We start from the raw sequence: 21,313 nt of genomic DNA on the forward strand, positions 1-21,313 counted from the left end.
TCCTTCTTCAGCTGAATGCTGATTTGATCTCTCTGTTTGCTGGTTGGGGCTCCAAATGACAGAAGAATGAACAGGCCATGGGCAAGTGTGCGTCTGTCCTGATCATTGCTGCACTGGCCTTGCAGTGTGCATTGCAAAGCAGATTCCCAGTAGGATAAAGAAGGGGGCAAAAAGGAGACAATTAAGTTGTTAATCAACCCTAAAAGTCTCTCAGGAGACCATAAACCACAAGAGTGACCAGCAAGTGGTTTGAATTGCAATCAGAAGCGTGAGAGGGATGTGCCCTAGCCCTGGGTTATCCATCTGCTTCTGCTCATGATGAATGGGGAATGTTTCATGATCCCTTCCTACTCTGCTTATATAAACATCTTCCTTGGCGTCATTTATTACCCTGTGAAATACAGCTGCTCTAAATGTGTGACACCATTTAAACGCCAGGCCCATGGGCCAGATTAATGTAGTGAAGAGTCTGAGCTGCCAGGCAATTTTATCCTTTAGGCAAACATTTCTTATTGGCTTCTCTGCCTTCTGTGGGTCTCTGGGAGGTGTTGCCAGGTAACTGAAAAACACAGGTCTGGTCCACATTCTGTCCCCATGTTAAGCTGCCTTCCTGCTGCAGTGATACACTTGGTCACTGGGGGCCAAACTTTTCTGGTAGCCTTGCCCTGCACCCTCCCCGAGTGCCACTCTGATCCCCCTCCTCTGCCCCATCTTCTGCTTTGCTCCCTGATATATGCCTCTTGCCCCATCTGCTGCTCGTCTCCTCCCTGATCTGCTCTATGCCACACACACAGGCTGCCTGTGCCGCTTGTGGCACATATGCTGGAGGTTGGCCACCCTGCACTATGCTGTGGGTCTCACTCATGCCCAGGAGACGATGACGCACCTTGCTGATTTTCCAGTCCTTTTTTGGGTTTAGAGTTTGGCTTTGGGAAGTGTTCAGGCAGTGCCCGATGACCTGTAATAGTGTCATCTAAGGAAAAATCAGTGAGAAGAAGTGCAAGAGTGATCCTCCATGGTGAGTTTGGGAGCTGCCACACGGAGAAGGAGCTGGCTGCACAGCAGAGTGGACGTAGGGAGAATAGTCTCAGATGTTGTTTCTGGAAGTGGAATTTCTGCCTCAGCTGCTGTATGGCAGATGTTTGCAGAGCTAAATCATGGCCATGTAGCTATTCAAACAAGGCTTTTTTTGAGTTCATATCAAATGACTAGACTGGGTTATAGCACAAGCAGATAGTGGGGCCAGAATGATAAGTGGTGTAAGGTGCCAAGCTGCATTTATCATCACATTATTTGCTTGCCTTTACAAGTGCCTTTTGTTTCTGTCAGGAAAATGCCTTCTATTGTCTGTCCTGATTCTCCTTTTCCCTGCACCTTGACAATGGGGCCAATTCACTGCAATTTGTATCTTTATTTACACCCAAGCAAATGAGCAGAAGACACTGCTATAGTCATCTGCAAACGTGCAACATTAACAACCATTTGTACAGCTGTAAATGATGGCACATGTTGAAGAGAAATAGCGAGCTGGGCCCTTAATCTTAGTTCCTGTCTATATCATACACTAGAGGAATGTAATTCTATTAGTGAAGTTCTCGTGTGTTCATGAACCAATATAAAACCAATCATTTAGCAATGAGACACCAATGTAAGCATCAGTGCAGCTCTCACACCAAAGGTGCGCATTGGTGTAACTACATGGCACTGCAGGCCATCTTAATGGGCACTGGGCCTAAAACTTACTCTCCGTTTGGAACTGGGTCCGTTTCCCCCTCAATAATGAATACAGTTTCCTAGACTGACCCGAAGCAGACTGTTGTGCTGGAAGCCAACTGAAGGGAAGGTGCAGAGGGTAATCCCATGCATTTACGGCATGAAATCCTAATCCTTAGTTAATGACATGACTTGAATGAGGTCAGGATTTCACCTGTGGTGTTAAATTAACCAGCACCTGAAGTTCCTTACCCGAGGCAACAAACTCCTATCTGCCTACATGTGAAATGACGTCAAAGTAGCTCGTCAGGAGTTGTTATTCCAGCACAGTGCGCTAACCACCAGGCCACAGGGTAGGCATTAACCAGTACCTGCTCCAGCCCTCCTTGTGAAGCTGATCCATTGTACTTTTATTTGTTCAATGAACAGTAAGTGTGAGAGTAGTGTGGAAGTTTCTGCCCCATTTAGAAACCAACATCCCCTCCTGGCTTATCTGCTTCCTACTGGCCCTACACATTTCCCTCTCTTAGCTGCCAACTGGGGAGGGAAATTTTCTAATATCTAACCTGTGGTGTGGTGGTAGAAATACTGTTCTGGGAAGTTGGAGAGATGCAGATTCCAGATTCAAACCTCTAGGTAAGAGGGTGCTACAGTAAGGCTCTTCTGCTTTCTAAGTTAGTGCCCTATTGGGTCAAAATATAGGAGAGGCTCCTCCTCTGGTATCTAACAACTCCTTATCATGGATTTGTGCCAGGGTACAGTTGTGGGACTTACACTTGCTTACAAACATGTACAGAGCTGCACACCCCCCTGGCTAGAGAGCAATCTCCTGCATATGGTCAGTGTCCATGTGGACACTTGAGCATCTACCCTGCCCACTAGGACCGAAAACTGCCAAAGTGCCACAAATGGTGGTTACATAGCTATGTAACTGCTGTTTGGGTGTAGAGAGAGAAATAGGTTTCTGCCCTTAGTGTTGGAAGTGTAAGATGCAAATAGGCATCTCCTGAGATTTTCAACACGTTTTTAAAATCGGTTGGCCCCTTCAGCACCTAACCTGCTTAGGTACTTCTGAAAATCACAGGAGGTACCTATCATGCAAAGTGTGCCTAAATGACTTTGAAGATTTGGCCCCTAGGAATCTAAGTTTCATTAGAGGACATTGACATGCCATTGTGGGACATTGCTTCCCAGTACACACCATCTACTGCAAAAACAAAGAGAAAAGGTTGATTTTTTTTACTCTTCTTTTGAGTTGCAAGAGATTTCCTTGGAGAACCCCATGTGTGGTTGATAGATGTTTGGCTGCAGCGACCCAGCAGTTGGTGGAAGCAATATTAGAAGGGCCACTTGGTTTCCTTCAGCTTCAGGAAATCACATGATCTAGAAGCTAAGTTAGAACATAAAACTTTCTGTCAATGAGCATAGCAATGGCTGTGCCAGCCAAGTTTTCACCTAAGCCTTCAGTCCTTCCACTTCATTTATTAAAAAAAGAGGGGACTTTGACATAAAAAAATATAGACTGTATTTTGGACAGACTGAGTTTCCAGTAACCACCTCTGCTTGGTTCCTTTGCATTCATTTTCTCCATTTTGTCAGTGTGGATCTGGGCAGGTCAAAGGTTTAAGGTTTTTTGGAAAGATCTGTTTCCAAAAAAAATAAAAATTGGCTCATCTTCACTTTTTCTTACCTTCACAGTACTCTGGGAAATATGTAGTCAGAGCTCAGAATTTTATGAAAGCATCTGGCATCTATGACATACTTTTTAAAAGTACATGCATTTTGCAATTTTTTTAAAAAGGTATTCGTGGACTTAATTCTTCCCCCCTCCTATCTTAGCACTAAAACATGTTGCATACAAGGCTTTTAATGCAGATGGGTTGCTCCTCCAAATGTTAATTCTGCACCTTTAATGTTCAGTTATCATCACCAACACAGGTTAGAGATTTTTGTGTTGCTGGTTTGGACGGGGGGTTTTTTTCAACATATATAACAAACACTGAGTCCCTCTGGCATTGACATGGGATGTGGTAAATCTTACAGACAGACAAGTGGACGGAGAGGCTGGACTGTAAATCAGGAGGGAAGTTTAGAAAAAGGTTGAAAATTCAGTCAAAAGTGTTTTGTTGCTAACTACAAAGTTAGGTCAGAAAACAGAAAAAGTGGAATGCTACATCCTTTGGGCTAAGCCAGCTTGGATCTTTCATAAAGTGATCTCTCTTTACTTTGTCTGCTCTCCAGTATGTAACTTCGAATGGTTTTTTTTCTTTCTGTCTAGTTTTATGGATTCCTCTCCTCTCACAATTAGCAAATAAACACATGAAGCCTATATAACCATTTCCCAACAAGGCTACTTTCCTGGAAGCCAACTTAGCAAGAAGTGTAGTGTTACAATCGGTGAAGGAAAAAAAATGGAAGTGAGGTAGTCACAAAATACCCTGGGTTCCTCTGGTGCTTCCCATTTTCTGCTTTTGGTTACCATGAACATTATTTGACAGACAGCTATTCAGAGGAAACAAATACATAACTAGGCCAAAGCAAGATGCTTCCAGATTTCATCTGTTTCATCAACATGCAGCAACATTTGGATTGCTCTGTTACTCGAGTAATAAAAGCAGTTTTCCTCCACTCCATGTGGTTTGAAACTGAACCACAGCACTGACATTTTTATGAATGGAAATTCCGACTGCACCACACATCACTAGCTTGAGCAACCTCTATCACTGACTTCACGGCATCACTAGAGTCTACGGCTTTCTGAGCAAACTTCAGGGCCCAGAATCTCTGGTTTTTGTCCCCTGCTTAATTCAGTTGCACCAGCAATGGCATTCAGTTACTGTTGCTGAAAGCAGCGTGTTATAAACGAGGCGAAATCAGAATGGAGTAGAACGCAGGCACAGGGCAGCATGGAAAATTACAATGCCTATTTTTGGGGGGTACATTGAGGAGATTTTGGAATGAACCAGGATAGAGAAGGTTTCTGAATATGCATGCAACTAGAGCTAGACATACCTGTCAAGTGATGTTGTACAAGAAAGCAGCCTTTCTCCTCCATCAGGAGGTCCCAGCACAGCACCAGTTCCCGGGGCGATGTGTCGACACAGACCAGCCCTGGATGCAGATGGAACAGCACCCATGTGAACCCCGGCAATCTGCTCCTTTGTGATTCTGCCTAGAACAATTGCTGGTGCATACCACGTACTGAGCATGGCTCACTGGAGAGAGCTAGTCACTCAGATATTTCATAGCCTGCACTCAGCACATGAACTCTAGGGTGCAACATGCAGTTGCCTGGCAAACAGCTACCAGAATCCATGTCTTAACGCCAGGGAGCTGGAAAAAAACCTTTGTCAGTCACAGTACAGTTGGAAAAGGACCTCACAAGGTCATCTAGTCTAGACCTCTGCTTAAGGCAGGATTGTTCCTAACTAACCCATCACAGCCAAGTGTCTGTCCAGCCTGCTCTTGAAAATTTCCGAGGTTGGAGATTCCAGTTTTTCTGGGTAACCTTTCCAATGCTTGACCACCTTTACAGTGAGAAAGTTCTTCTGAATCTCCAACCTAAATTTCCTCTCCTGAAATCTGAGGCCATTGTTCTTAGGCTTTTCTCTGTGGCTGTAGGGAATAGGACGATCTCCATCCTCTCTATAATCACCCTTCAGGTATCAGAAAACAGTTATTGAATCCCGCCCCGCCCCCAGTCTTCTCTTCTTCAAACTAAATAACCCTACTTCTTTCAGCCTCTCCTCATAAAGATTGCTCCTCAGGGTCCTAATCACTTTAGTTGATCTGTGCTGGACTCTTTCTAATGTGTCCACATCCTTCTTGATGTGCGGGGCCCAAAACTGGACACAGTACTCCAGAGGAGGCCTCACCAGTGCTGAATACAGCAAAAGAATCACTTCCCTTGATCTGCAAGTGAAACGCCTGTTCACAACCCAGAAAGCTATTGGGTCTTCTGCAACAAGAGCACACTGTTGGCTCATATGCAGCTTCTGGTCCACTGTAAACTTCAGGTTCTTCTCTGCAATACTGCAGCCCAGCGTAGCTGTATTTGTGTATGCAATAATCCTGTCCCAAGTACAGGACTTTGCACTTGCCCTTATGCACTCTTATCTAATGATTGCAGACCATCCGTCCAGGTCATTCTGGATCCCAGACCTGCCCTCCAGACTGTCTGCAACTCCACCCAACATGGTGTCATCCCAAAATTTGCTAAGCGTGTACACAATCCCATTATCCAAATCATTAATGAAAATGATGAATAATTCCAGACCCAGGACAGACCACCTGACCCCTCCTCCCAACTAAACATCGAGCCATTGATGACTATTTGCTGAGAATAATGATCCAACTGACGATGTATCCACATTACAGTACTTTCATTTAGTCTGTATTTTCTTAGTTTCTTAATGAGAGCGTCATGAAAGACAGCATAGAAAGCATTGCTCACACCAAGGTACATCACATCCATTGCTTTCTCCCTAACCGCCTGTCACCTTATTATAGAAGAAAATCAAGTTGGTTAGGTACAGTTTGCTCTTGGTGAATCCATGCTGGCTGTTCCTGAGCACCTTGTTCTCCTCTCTGTGCTTTGATATAGATTCCTTGAGGGCCTGTCCCATGATCTTTCCAGGTATTGAGGTCAGACTGACTGGTTTATATAATTTCCTGGATCCTCCTTCTTCCCCTTCTTAATGATGGGCACTGTATTTGCCCTTTTCCAATCATCTGTGCATCTTCTCAGAGGAGACCAGGAAAAGTCTTATTCTTACCATCTTCAGATCATGACATAAAGTCCCCTCTTAACAATGTTTAAGTAGTGGTATTGGCTGCTGTTAGATAGTCTCTGCATTCCACCCTAGAAGTGTCTGCATGTCAATGGTGGGTGAAAGTATGTAGTTTATACTGGAGTGAAAGACATCATATGCATACAAGATAGTAGAAAAGCACAGTGCCGAATTTCTCCCCAGATTTTCTAGAAGGCCACTGTCATACAGCTTTTTCTTCCTGTCTTCTATAAATGAAAATTTCCAAAACAGACCTAGGGATTTCTGTGGAATGAAATCAACTGAGTTTTCAGCTTTTTGGTTATGGTGCCCAGATGGCTACTCTTGGCATCTCCCCTTGGTCTCTGAAATGTGAGCAGCTGAGTTGAAAAGTTAGCACCATTTCTACACCAAACTCTTAAAGCTTAAGCTTTGACCTCATATTTTGAACATTATGTGAAGCCAAAGAGAACCATGCTGTCTTTATACAAACACGATATAGTATTATGTTGTGCCTGTATTTTCCAAGAAGTGATATAGAGGCTTAGGTAGAGCTGCCCTGTTCGGCCAAACAGTGTATCTGATCAGAAATGTACACTGGTATTCAGTGATATGAGGCAAACTAGCCACCTTCTGTTGAATCATTCCATGTATGTTTACATGAATTAATATATTGTCCCAGAAAAACAGTGCGCGCACAAAAATAGGGTCTGGATCAAGATTTGGGGCATACAGATCTGTGATCTTAGTTTGCTCTATCTCAATGTTTCTTCCCACTTTGTACCTCAACTGGAGCTAGGTATCTTGGCTCAGCTAAATTAAACACAACATTCTCCATTCTTAGAACTGAGCATATTGTAAGGCTGTAAAATGTTTGGATACAGATTGTACTACTTGTCAGAAAGGATATGTATCAGTAGTACAAAAATACTATGGGAAATTCTTTTTCATAAACTTCTGTATAAATTCTATCCCTTCCATTTGAATTATAGAATATATTTTAGAAAGACATACAGCTTTCAGTTAAAGACTTCAGAGGAAGAGGATCCGCCGTGTCCCTGGCTATGTTGTTCCAATAGTTAATTACCTTCCTTTTAAAACACTGCACCTTGTTTTGTATGTGAATCTATTTAGCTTCAGCTTCTGAGCATTGACTTCATTATGCCTTTTTCTGCTAGATTAGAGTCCTCTAATCCCATCCCCACACAGATGTTTTTGCTCATGCATCTGCCCACCTGAGCCAGCTGGGTGGTTGCAAACTGTCCCAGGGGGCTTCCAAGCGGAAAGAAGACTATCGGAGTTGAGCAGCATTCTGTCGTTAGCTGTGTCCCACCATTCCTTAGAGTATCAACCCAACATGGCAGGAAAGGACAACAGAGAAAGTAGTCATGCCCATCATTCACAAATCTTGTCCACATATGTAGAGTCACCAGTGTCAAGCAAAAAAGCACAACCTGTTTGTATGCAGACATACTCACCAGTTTGACCCATCTAATATATCAGCAGATGCTCCTGGATGGCAGTGGTATTTGGATCACCTTTTCATGGTCCTGGAAATGGAGATTCCCACTTCTAAAGCAGTCTGCAGACCCATGTTCTTTTCTAAGCAGGGCTGTAGTCTGGTGTTCAGACCGTGTTGCTTTAAGCCCTGACATATTCAGATGCAGCATTCTGCACATTTGCCATATTAAAGGTGGGACAAACCTGTTCTTTGAGGAACACGCTAGCTGTGGATCTCAACTCCTCTCACAAATACAGGGAAAAAATGGGGATTCTCCTTTATATGGTTTTGAACCATTACTCTTCTTATCTACCTACAAAAAAGATGGATGGCTGCAACCTCATCAAACCTGCTTATGATCTCTCCTGATGTTGTAGCACTCAGGCTGAAATCACATCCTTCCTAGCATCTGGGTTACCCCCAGTCTAATGAAATGAGATTAAATTTCTGCTGCGTTTTGGTGAAGGCTTTCATTTCTCCATTTCCCTCACACTCCTTGTCATTGATGCTGTGCACACTGTGGGCAGCCATTGTTACTAAAAGAATGGGTAGGAGCTTATTAAGAAGAAGTGGAATGGGAGAGTGCAGTGTGGATTGACTGGCATTAATTTACCTGTTATAATAGCTATTCATTTCTGCTATTCTGGGCAGTGGGATTAGTATTTTTCTCTGGAAGAGCTGCTTGTTCAGTTTACTTATAAATCAGTTGAAGGCTACCTGAGAGCCTCCCTCAAACTGAATAGGGATGTAGAACAGGAAAGCTGAAACCCAGCAGTGAGACGGGAACTTGGGATTGTTTCACTGCCATTCTCCATCTTTTTCAACCAAAAATGTTTCTGAATACAAAGATAAAGGGATTATGTCTTTTATGGTCTGAGATCAGCAGTGCCGGGATTTTGCCCATCCCAGTTATCCACTGGGCTTCTTAATTGATCCTCTATAATTTAGTCTCTTGCATTAGGAAAGGTATCTGACAAGACTGTATGGTCACATCCTCATGAAATAGAGGATTAGTTTTATGTATATCCTGCAAAACTTTTGTATTTTGCATTTGTCCATGGTAATATAAAGCCCTTTGAATATTGCTACTATGCTTTAATGGGGGAAGATTTCATTGCACTGACATTGTGTCTAATCACTCAGTTGGCATCCAAATGGAGACAGGGCTGCATCAAGTCCTTGGCTGTGAAGAAGCACCCAGCTTTAATAGAATTTGGGCCTAAATTCAAAGTAGATTACTATTCCTCATCATTGTAAGCACTTCACCCAGAAGTAGGAAAGACCTGTTACAGCATTTAATCGGTCTGCCCGGAATAAGTATAAAACTCTCCCATCCAAAAGTGAACCAATCGAAGACTCTTGAATACCCTGGAATCTGATCGTTTGGACCTAGATGCATCTTAGTCCCATACCTAACAAAGCACCCTTTTTTTAAAAGCATGTTTTCTAATCAGTTGTAACACACTGGCAGGAGCTGGTGGTGTGTACTACAAAGCTGTGCTGTTAATGCTGCTGAGGTCCTGTGTTAATAAAGGGTACAATGTTCTAGTCTAGACTGTTTTCCAGCCACCTGTTCTCTCTGCAGCTGATTCATCTAATCTCAGGTATGTCCTTTCTCATCTAAGAGATGGCTGTTTGCAAGGGATGCGTTACCAGAACTTGTTTCAGTCTACCCAAGAAGGCCAGGTTTGCTGCCTCCCTCTTGAAGGATGGGTTTACAATATTTACCCCATTCAAACCTGTAAGCAGCATGCTTGGGAAATGTCCAATTTGTTATGCCCTCTGCCATTGACTGGCCTACTGTCAGATTTTCTTGTGCCAACAAAGGTCCTGCTTGGCTAGTGCTTAGAGTGGGTCGTCATATCACCCCCCCGCTGGGAATATACCCTCGTTCTGTGAGTATATCTCAGTCCTGACTTGGTTGAACTTTCCTTCCCATCCAACAGGGGCCTCAGACAGATCTGTCAGTGCCTTCACATCCAGGACTAGGTGAATTACTTACTATTCCACTGCAGAATATCTTCTAGTCCAAGACTATTCAACAGAGCTTGAGACTTGATTGCCTGCTATTTATAGATACATGCTGAGGATTGGTGGAAGCCACGATACTTATCTGACACGTAATGCAACAGATTTAAGGTTGGAAAGAGATCAAAGTCTTAAACCACTCTTCAAGGTAATGCAAAGCTCTGAGTCACTTGGTCATCCTTAAACTGGCTGCTCATCTTGCATCCTCCGGTTGAGATAATCTCACTCACCTGAAAGTCAAAGTATGTCACAAAATCTTTAACTAAATTAATGACAGACACAGAGATGAGGCAGGCAGGGTAAACACCAAGCCCAAAGTCTCTGCCTATGGGCTACCCACGAGTTACTTGTGGCTGATGGCACCATAAGATGCCTCACATTTCCTTTCTCACGCCCAGCAACAGGACTGACAGAATGAATGACTCAGCCACATGTGACAGCTCCCCAAGCAGTCCTGGACGGCTCCAGTGAAGGCAGTCTCACTCAGTGGCACAGAAGCCTTCTTACTTATTGCACCAGCATTTTTCACTGACCACTCTACAAACTTGTTGTCAAACTATTAATTGAAAATGGCGTACCCAGTGTGTTTTGTAGACAACTTGCTTTGGCCTCACCAAGCACCAGTGAGCCATAAACCACAGTTTAGGAATGACTGCATTAGAGTATGTCATTCTAGAGCCAGGACTAATTGCTCTTGAAGGCTTGGATCTTTCTGGCACCTGAGCCCATCCTATTTGTATCAGGCCCACAGCATATTCCCTAAAGGCTGACCATTTGTATACAAAAGGCCCACAGAGCACTTCAGAGAGCCCGTGCCAGATTCAACATGTAGTTTCCATAACAGGTCATGCAAATTGCTCACAGCCTGACATGCCAGACTGTCAGTGCCCTAAGGATGGCCTTGCACACAGCCCAGGAGACCAGTTGGCTATTTATGCCAGTATTACATGGTATAGTGAAGTTGCAGCATTAGTGGGTGCTGCACAATTAGTGGTAACTGTGCATGAGGGCTTCATTTTTGCTCTAAAGTAAGGGCTGTGGAGAAAATCCATGTTCATTCATAAAATAAAAGTGGGGATGGAGCCGGTCTGTGACAACCAGAGGTGTAGCAGTACAGCTCTGTGCCCAGGGCAGCTGTGTGGTGCCCAGGGTAGCACCAGCTGCTTCTCTGCCAATTGCAGGAGCATAATCTGCTGTTTTTGTGCCCCCCACCCACAAAGATATCTGTCGTGGAAGATGGTACACAAAGGGCAGGAACTGACAATGTAAAGATGTAGGGGAGTGTCTGTCCTTTAATCTTCATGCCTAACTCTTGGGAGTGGGATTTATATATTTGAGCATAGCAGGGATATTCTCTTGAACTCCTAAGGCCAGACTGTAGTTTTCAAGAGCAAATGGTTTTGTGCTTTGAACAATATACTGGGTGAGTGGGTAGTGAAGAGAAGGGCATTCAGATGAGGAGACTAGTTAGCTTAAATAGTAGAGCCCTGTAGGTTAAGAGGTGCAGGAGGACAGGTCTTGATGCCACTCTAGAATTATTGCTCTAAAATACTCTGTGTGTGTAAGGATTGTGTCTGCTGTTTGCAGCCACTGCATTTGCAACCACCCTACCCCTTCTAACCCTCTGGTACAGTGAGATGACAGGGCCTCTGAGAACAGGGTCACAAGCAGCCGTTTTGCTGAGTAAATGCTGAAGAAAACTTACAGTGACATGCATCCCACTTTCCAGGGCACAGGCTTCAAATACAAAGGTTGTTATAAAGATGGTAGAGATGAATCATTCTCTCTGTCTTCAGGGGACAGGACCCAAAGTAATGAGCTTAAATTGCTACAGTGGAAGTTTAGTTTAGATATTAGGAAGAGTTTTCTAACTATGAGGATGGTTAAGCACTGGAACAGATTACCTAGATGGCCTGTAGACTTTCTGTCATTGGAGGTTTTTAAGAGCAAGTTGGAGAAACAATTGTCTGGGTTGGTTTAAGCAGGATGATCCTGCCTTGAGCAAGGGGTTGGAGTTCCCTTCCAGCTCTATTCTTCTGGGATTCCTTCCCAGCCCAGCCCGTGGAAAACAAGCGTTCTGGAGGGTGTATTTTCCCCTCCCTTCTGCCCCCATTTCTGTAAGTGGAAGGGGATGATTTTGGCACCATTATGACCTTTATGACTTCAGCCAAACATAAGCCCACTTTATTTTTATTTCATTATTTTAAGTTTATAATAAGCATCAAATCCCTTGGTGAGGCAAACATGGAAACCATTACCATAATAGTTGGGTCTGATTAATTCAAACTTCAGGATGCCCAGAAACATTTGAAAGAAAAGTAAGGAAAACTGGATAGGTCAAATGAACAGACATCCCTTATTTGCTGCGGACATCACCACTGGAGGTAAAGCAACATAAGTCATGGAGGTGCTGCTGCACATCAGCCCTGGTTCTTTCACATTAACAGTGCATGTGGGCCACACCAATTAAACTACCTCCTAGTAAACTGGAGGACAGACTTGAGCTATGCTTTGGGCATTGCTGACACAAGATCTCCAAGCACTGATGTGCATGTTTCCTCCAAACTTACTCTGAGCCTTATGTCTGGGAAGACTGAATTTGAGATAGTAGCAGAAAAAATTGTGAACATTAGGAATGCAAGAGTAGGAAGTGAAACAGAACTGTCTCTAAATGAGCCTGACTCGATGCTCTTTGAAATAGCCCCCTCTGCACACCATTCATTACACACAGGCTTATTCTACTCTACAGTAACATGCAGATGAGGTTAATTATTTTAACAACCATAGCAAAGAGCAGGGCAAACACTTTTAAAGGCTTGAGGAAGGAGCAATGCTAAGCTGGATTTGAGCCTAGGAAGCCTCCTGTGCAAGCCAATCTGCCCAGGATGCATGCTGGGGGCTGTGAGGCATCAGATCCCTGCATACATTTGTTGCGAGGTGGTGGATCTACAGGTTATGTGCAGTGTCGGTGCTTGGAGAGGGCCAGGAGCTAGGACAGAAACAAGAGGCTTCCTGACCCCACAACAGGAGCAGCAGAGAAGTCCTGTCCAGTCGGCCTGTGCACGGCTCTGCTGGGTAGAGCTGTCCATTTCTTCTAATGGAGCTTTCACTCCTGCCTATGGGAGATTGTCCCAGGAGTGAATCCTTCCCTAAAGACTAGCCCATAACTTTCTGACCCCACACAGTGCTCCCTTATCAGGGCTCTGGTGATTCAGCCCTGGTTTTGCTGCTATCATCTGCACTCCACCATGGCCAGCTAGCAGCATCTCCATGCAGTTTCTTTTCCTGGCATAAGGCAAGTGACCAGCTTGATTCAGGTCAGCTTCAATTACCTGTGTCAGCTAGGTGTAGTCAAACCCTATTTAACTTCAGGCCCCAACTGATGATTCTGCTGTCTCAGATTGTATCGTCTCGAAGTCTCCTGCGTGCATGGCCAAAGAGACTAATGCCCTGTACTTATCCTCAAAACAGATGCCTCAGGAGCAACAGGGTAACCTCCCCCAAAAAAGCCCATTAAGAAGCCTTAATCATGACACTGTGGGACCCTCTTCAAGAGGGAAGAGAGACAGCCCACTAAATGGCAACTTACTGCAGCAGTGACTTGTGTAACATGACCTGAGAACCTCTTAACTATACAGTCGGTCCAATACAAGATATAATAAAAAAAATTCTCTCATATATAAACTGAACCATCATGACTGCACCAACACTCAAAACCTTTTTGTAACATGGACATTTAGTCTCTGGGAACTTAGCTTCAAACAGCAGCAAATTTCACATGTGGCTGTCACAAAGCTGTGTTTACCTTTGGCCATGTCTTCTGAGGACGACCATTAGAGATGAAGTGTTTTTTTGTCTAGAGTGCTTTGCTACTGGGATCAACAAAAGCCTCTTAACATCTTTTCTTGTCTTGGCTTTCTTTTTCCAGCTGTGCAGATCCACATCCTGAAGGCTGAAAAAACTGCTGACTGGTGGAAGTTCACCGTCAATATCATCTCTGTCTACAAACAGGGAAGCAACCGGATACGGCGTGGGGACCAGAGCCTGTGGATCCACTCCAAGGACATTGCATGCAAGTGCCCAAAAGTAAAACCCATGAAGAAGTACTTACTGCTGGGCAACAATGAGGACTCGCCTGACCAGAGTGGCATCATAGCAGACAAAACCAGTCTGGTGATACAGTGGAGGGACACGTGGGCTCGGAGGCTCAGGAAGTTCCAGCAACGGGAAAAGAAGGGGAAGTGTAAGAAAGCCTAAAGGAAGAGATGGCATCAGAGAGAGGGTGTGTTTGTGTGTGTGAGAGTGTGTGTGTGTGTCTGCAGGTGTGAGTGCGTGTGTGTGTGCGCGAGTGAAAGAGAGAGAGGGAGAAGGACTGTGCATGCTGCTTTGTGTAGAACTTGGAGCAGATAGAATTGGGGGTAGGGACTTTGTGAAGGGACTCACTTTGCAGTTTGTGTGCATCCAGGGGGGAGGGCAGGCTGGGTTTGTGGGGATATTGGTGAATCACTTTCATGGGACTGCCAAGCTTGCACCTCGTATAACAGGAAAGACGATCACAAAAGCAATAGGAATGTTGTGACCAGAGGTTGGCTACGGGGCGTGCAACACCTCGATCACGGAGAAGCAGATACTTGTTCAGTTACCAGTTCCCATCATCCCCTTGCTTATTTCTCCCCTATGTGTTGAAGAAAAGAGACACCAAACTGCCTTAAAACTGCTGATGTCTGCTAGTTCCAAAGCCTAGCCACAGAAACAATTGACCATGTCAGAAATTGATTGACAACAATGCTGGAAATTAACTTCCCCTCACCCCAAAATACACATCCTCTGCATAGACTGAATGAGACAGCTAAGGTAGGGGAAACTAAATAGAAATTGATCACTGAGGATATATATGATGATCAACTAACATAGGTTATTTAAGTGTTTTTTCAATAAGATATAGTTCTAATAATCAATTACCTGCTGTACAATATTTAAGAGAGAAGCTAAGATTTTCACAGTTAGGTATGCAGAAGTCTTTCACTACAGAAGAGGGAATGTCTTAAGTTCAGAGTCCATAGAGAAAGTTATTGCCCTTGACTCTCCCTGGCGCCTTGTAGGTGTTGCTAATATCCAGAGCCTCACTGTTGCAAAACTTTACTACCGCTTCATTTTGTGGGTGGGAGCTCGGGACCAATCCAATCAGACTTTGCCTAGACCATCGTGCACATTATGGCAGTTCTGTTTTGGTCAAACCAGGATGCAGGGATTTCTTAGCTTCCATGTTAGGCTCATAAAAAATGAAGGATGTCTGCCTGCAGATAAATAACTCACACAAGCAATAGCATGTAAAATAACAAAACAGGAGGCAGCTTGGGCACACAGTTCAAAATCAAACTAAGATGCCAATGCTAAAAAAAAAAATAATCAAAACCTCCCTGATATTTTTCCGTTTAGGAAACTTGGAAACATCTATTTTATGACATTTTCCAGTGGTTTTGCCTTGTTTTATAGCAATCAACAATATTTATATAATGACATAAACTACCATAAAGCAAGGCAGGAATGTAAATAGGTGTAAAGTGGAGAGGTTCCCAGTGAAACACAGTGTTGGGATTGGGCAGTTGAGATTGGGTTGGAGAAACAAGCTCCTCTGAGCTTCATTGTGAATTATGAGACTTTTCTAAAACAAGCTTACTTGCTAATAGAGGAAATACATTCCCAGTGGTGAGTGTCCAACAAAAGCAAGTGTTTGTTCCCAAACCCCTTTTTTCTCTCAAAGAAACAGAGAGTTAGTGTATGCAGTGTAGACACCAGAAAGGGCAAATGATTTCATAGATAAATGGGACTAGAGTTCCTAAATCACTCAGGCTCTTTTTGAAATCGTACTCTTAGATATCTATGGACTTAAGAGCCTAACAAGTTGGTCAAAATGATCCCATACAGATGGGAGGATGGAGCTAAAGTATGGGTCCAACATACAAATTGACTCTCCTAATTACTGAAGGAGGTGGCACTGAAGGTTGAACCATTTATTCAGGAGAACAGAAGGAGTTAATTCAAGTCAGTGGCATTCACTCAGATTGCTCTGCTTTCAGCTACCCAGAGTTGATACCATACCCTGTTATCAAGTGTCCCACTTGACCTCCTGTGGAAGGAGCAAAGAGAAAGAGGCAGATGGATAAAACCCGTCTGGGCCAGATGGATACTTGGTACAGGACAAGGACAGTACAGGTCACCAGCATGTGCACAAGGCAGACATGGGTGAATAAGTACCCTGGAAGATTCACTCTTTTTGTTTTATTTGTATTTGAACTTAATCTACAGCCCAGAGAGGTCAGAGGAAAGACTCTCATTGAGATCAGCAGGTTTGGAATCAGCTTTCATGCAGGACTCTTGCTCTGAGATTTTTCCAGGGAGCTCAAGGAGGGAAGTTTTTTGGCACAATCTCCAGCAGAGATGTGGGATCTCAGACTTCCAGTTGGCACAGTCCCCTGAACCTGCTTTTCCAATATGCCCATTCAAAAGTGGCAGGGTCCTCCTTGGCACAGCTCAGCCTCCCAGTCAGATACGCTGCAGGCTCCACCCGGGAAGCTGTAGGATTGCACACGTTTCTGTGTTTGGTTTTTGGAGCTAGCATTAATATCCTGTCATCAAGACTGGCATTCAATACAAAAACAACTCAGCTTAAAAAGCCCAATCCTCTATCTATTGCTATGAATCTTTTTTAGAAGAATGCCCAGAGGACTGTGAAGAACACATTATCTTCTTCAACAGAAGATGCTTGTATTCTGAAAAGCTGCAATGGGGCATTTTTTGGTACCCCCCACACTAGGAGGGAAATAAATAAATAAATAAGCAATCCCGGAAGTTGTCCGTATAGGTAGCACAAGGTGTAAAACAAATTAGAGCTCAGAAAGTTGATTATTAACCAGAAATGTAATATTGTAGATTTTTTTAAACAAGCCCCTGCCCACATGCAAGACTAGTATGAAATAACATATTTTTATTGAAGTTTTGCGCTTATCAGCAGGCCTGAGGGGTTTGTTTTGCTCTTTCTGCAGTTAACAAGTACCTCTTTAGCTGTGCGTAATACTGTTATGCAGAATAATGAGCATGTGTAACATATACAACCTCAGTTTCCATTGACTGAACTAGAATAAAACAGTTTAACTTTTGGGGTGTCTTGCGAAGTAATTATTTCCTATGGCCCTCTCCTTTCTTTATGTTTAAGAACAAGCATCCAAGGAGAAATCCTGTTTCTTGACTTCAGCTGGGCCAGGATTTCACCTGCTAAACAGTAACTTCCCTAGCCACAGTTGTTCCTTGGATGGGTCCGACAGATCTTACTGTGGAGATGACAATAAGGCAGCCACCAAGGAATTTATAAATGTCCACTCATCAACTAAAAGCAAATGGATCTGTGGCTGGTTTGGTGGCTTATCGGCTAATTAAATCACATGCTGTATTTCTCCACCTTAAGCTGAGGGCCTTCCATTGCAATGAAACAAGTCATCTGATTCTTCCAGGTGAGTCAACAAAGAATAATGGACAATGAGAGAAAAATCAGCTTCCTGGAAGCACAGGGAAGGGGCAAGGGGTCTTTCAGGATCCTGCACCTGCATTTACCATTAAGTGTTACACACAGCGGTGGAATGTTACAGCAACTTGAGTAGCGCAGAACAATACAGAAGTACTTTTAGGAAAGGTAACATAGAATTTGTAACAGGGTAAAAGGGCTGCGGTGCCTACAAAGTGATTCTGGAAAGCAGCTGAAATGCCAAAACAATCATCACTCACTAGTAGCAGTGAACAAAAGTTGTTTCGTCTCATTTTAATTTGTTACATTTTGTGTCTGTTTTCCCTTGCACACACCCACCTTTTCTCCTGTTACACAGACCTGTCGGGAAACCTGTGTTTTTGATTTATTTCTGTTAATATCTTGAATTGTAAATGTTGTTTAGTTATGACCATTGCATACTGTTTTGGGCAATGTTTCTTTACAATGCATACTAATATATTATGGTTATTATATATGAATATATTTAATGACACGTGAAAAAGTTGTGGATTTTCTTATTTTTTTTTCCAAGTTGTCTTTTTTGTTTGTTAGATGGCTGTAATTGAACCAGAAGGAGCTTGTAACTGTTCAGCACCCACTCGGTAGAACTAAAGTAAGAAACCAGTTGAATAAACTTGTGTAAACTCTCCTCTCCCTGGATCAGTCTCTTAAGTGATAGCTTTTTGAATAAGGGGCTTATTAGGCTAAATGGGACATGGTCTGCTGATCTCCCAGAATACTGTGTATGGCCACTCTTAATGGGGTGGGAATGCCCAATATTCAAGCATTCGTAGCAGCCTGTATGAGTATCAGTTGTGGTACCAGCTGAGAGGACGGTGTGAAATGGCTAATATTAACTTATGGAAATCTGGCTACTTGTTTGCACCTATTGCAAACCTCAGAGATGTGTTTTCTAGGGGAAGCTGGTGCTGGTGAAAGCTGCCAGACTGAACTCCCCAGGGTGAGGAGACTGCATATAAACACACGGCAGCAGCACAGCAAGCCTGCCCGTCTTGCCTTGTTAGCTTGCTTCATTTGGCCCAGGGGTCCCCAAGGCAACTACATGAAATCCTTCCTTGACAGTCCCAGCACTGGCATGATTATTCTCAAGAGAGGGCTTTTGTAAGGTGCTCAACAGCACCTCTCCCCTAGTGCTAGGCCTCTGCTTATTTCTTGGGACAGGAATGACTAATGCAGCAGAGTGGACTCCAGGACAACAGGAGTTGTATGTCCTTAGCAATTGCCTAGTCCATCCTGCAGATCTTACATCCCTCCCTACATCCTTCATTTCTATCCATGTGGAAATAGGATTCCTGAAGTCCCATCCCTTACTGGGACAGGGCTAGGACTTCCTGGAACCATCAGTGCTTTCAAAAGGGGTCCTGTAACCATAATTCATACAGCAAGTGGTACCCAAGGGCAGAGAATGGGATCTCAGCACTATCAAATGAGCCAGCATGGGCACAAAAGAACTGAACAGACATTCTTGTCTTGTTTACTGTCAAATTGTTACCTCTTTTGGGTTGATTTTACTGGCATATCACCTCCAATTGCCTCTTAATGTGTTACAGTAGCACAGCAGGCTCCAAATCTTCTCATTTAAGCCACTGTAAAGGCTGGTTTGTAGCTAGCTTGTAATATCTGAGATGAACCAGTGACATCTAGGGTGGAATGACAAGGGCAGACAAACAGAACTATCAAAGCCATCCACTAGCAAGGTAGCATCAATGCTTTATACCAGTGATTCTCAATTGGGGTGCGGCATGATCCTTTAAAGGGTGCCATGGGATGCCCTTCTTCTTGGTGGCCCTAGTCTGTGTACACCTGTCTGTGGCTAGAAGGCTGGTGTCTGTATGTTTGAAGGTGATACAGGTTCCTCCCTCACTGCTCTGGGCTGAGGCAGCAGCCCCTGTCCAGTCTGGCCTGAAGGACACTGCCAACTGGCTCCACATCAGCTTCATCAAGGCCACCATAACAGCTGGCTTGGGGTGAATCAGGGCTTGCCAAACTCCAGTGCCTACCTCACCAGCAAGCTTGGCCACCACTTCCCAAAGCCCCTCAATACAACCTGCCTCTCCACTCTGCTCTGAGCAGATCCCCCTTGGCCGGTCTCCTCTGAGACCTCATGTCCTATTGCCTACTCCTCATCACACCCTACACGCCACATGTGCAGCAGCCTCTGCAGATGGTTATTTGATCCTGTCTGGCTAGACAGAGCCAGCAGCCCAGTCCTGCCCTTAGGTGTCTCTGGATGTTTGTTGCAGCTCCCTAGGCTGGATTTCAAGGGGGGAGGGCAGCCCTGGGGTTATTAAGGGCAGAAATTGGCTTGCTGATTCCCAGAGGTGACCTAGAGCCAAGTGCAAGGCATCCAGTTACCACACTGGAAGCAAACGTGTGTGGCTGGGTGGAGTCAGGGGAGCATTCACTGCCAGCAACTTACAGGGGCAAGTATCATACTTGCATTACATTTGATATAATAATAATGAATAAGAGACTATATATTCATTTTTAAAATGGGGTATAGCTAAACTCTAAAAAGTTATGGAAGGTTGCTTTGAGTCTAAAAAGTTTGGGAATCGCTGCTTCACACAAAAATCCAGCTGGTGCTCTTAATGTGCCCAGTGCATATTGCACTTTCAAGTAGCTCTTCAAGTCCTGGGGGTACAATGGACTGTCAACATGATTGCCGCCCCCTAGGAAAGGAAATTTTGCTTCTGGTACAGATGGGGTCTGTGAGAGGAGCTGCAGTTTGTCCACACCCCATGGTCATCCCATCTTCAAACTAATTTACAGAGTCCAGAGTGGTGAATTCCCCTTTTCTGCAGCAAATGACTCCAGGAAGCTCTATCCCAAGGACAGTGCCCATAAAGCAACAGAAAAGGGAAAACCAACTCGGCCGTTCTGTTCAGCACTGGTGAAGCCCCACCTGGAGCACTGTGTCCAGTTTTGGGCCCCACACTTCAAGAAAGATGTGAACAGATTAGGAGGAATCCAGCAGAAAGCAACAAAAGACTGAATGCCTGGGAAACAATTTATGAGGAAAGACTCAAAGAACAAGAATTATTTAATCCAGAGAAGAGAAGACTGACGGGGGATTTGGTAATAGTCTTCAAATAACTGGAGGGTGATTATAGAGAGGATGAGATTGGTGGCCCTAGGGAACAGGACTAGGAGCAATGGTCTCAAACTGCAGCAGAGAAAATTTAGATTGGAAATTAGGAAGAACCGTCTAACCATGAGGGTAGTCAAGCACTGAAACAGGCTACCTAGAGAAGTTGTGGCATCTCCAACCCTGGAAATGTTGGCTCTGAATTTCCTCTTTGGGTCCTGGTACACTCCAGCCTGGGGTACAAAGGGCTGTCAGCATCCAACTAGGGTAGTTTAGTCAGGCATGATCCTGCCTTGAGCAGGACACTAGACTGCCCTGCTTTGCTATGACCCTATTTAGGAGGAAAATATTTCATTGGCTGAATGCACTGGCTGAGTGCTGTGTTGGCAGAGCCACGAATGACCACCCTCGAATGCTCGCTTAAGGTGAGGATAGACATGGGGACCATTGTGCAAGCATCTTCTATTGAAGCCACCTCTTAAGTTAATAAGATAAAAGAGGCTGCATGGTTCAATGGTTAGGGTACTCGTCTAGGACTTAGGAGACCTACTTTTAATTCTCTGCTCCACCACAGACTTCCTGGGTGGCCTTAGTTTACCAGTTCCCTACCTCACAAGAGTGTTGTGCAGATAAATACATCAAAAAGTGTG

The 21,313-nt window shown here is 44.1% G+C and overlaps 1 protein-coding gene across 3 annotated transcripts in view; it reads left to right on the forward strand.

The window, feature by feature from the left end:
* NTN1 (netrin 1) overlaps positions 1-18,206 on the forward strand; it is a 255,273-nt gene extending 237,067 nt beyond the window's left edge. For all 3 annotated transcript variants that reach the window (XM_019502100.1, XM_019502096.1, XM_019502106.1), the window contains one exon: positions 13,940-18,206. In XM_019502100.1, the coding sequence (XP_019357645.1) occupies positions 13,940-14,268 (329 nt within the window). In that variant the 3' untranslated portion in view covers positions 14,269-18,206. The remainder of the gene's footprint in view (positions 1-13,939) is intronic.
* The last annotated feature ends 3,107 nt before the right edge of the window (positions 18,207-21,313 follow it).

The sequence above is a fragment of the Gavialis gangeticus genome, unplaced genomic scaffold, assembly GCF_001723915.1.
Source record: "Gavialis gangeticus isolate Ggan-Ray unplaced genomic scaffold, GavGan_comp1, whole genome shotgun sequence".
NCBI lineage: Eukaryota > Metazoa > Chordata > Crocodylia > Gavialidae > Gavialis > Gavialis gangeticus.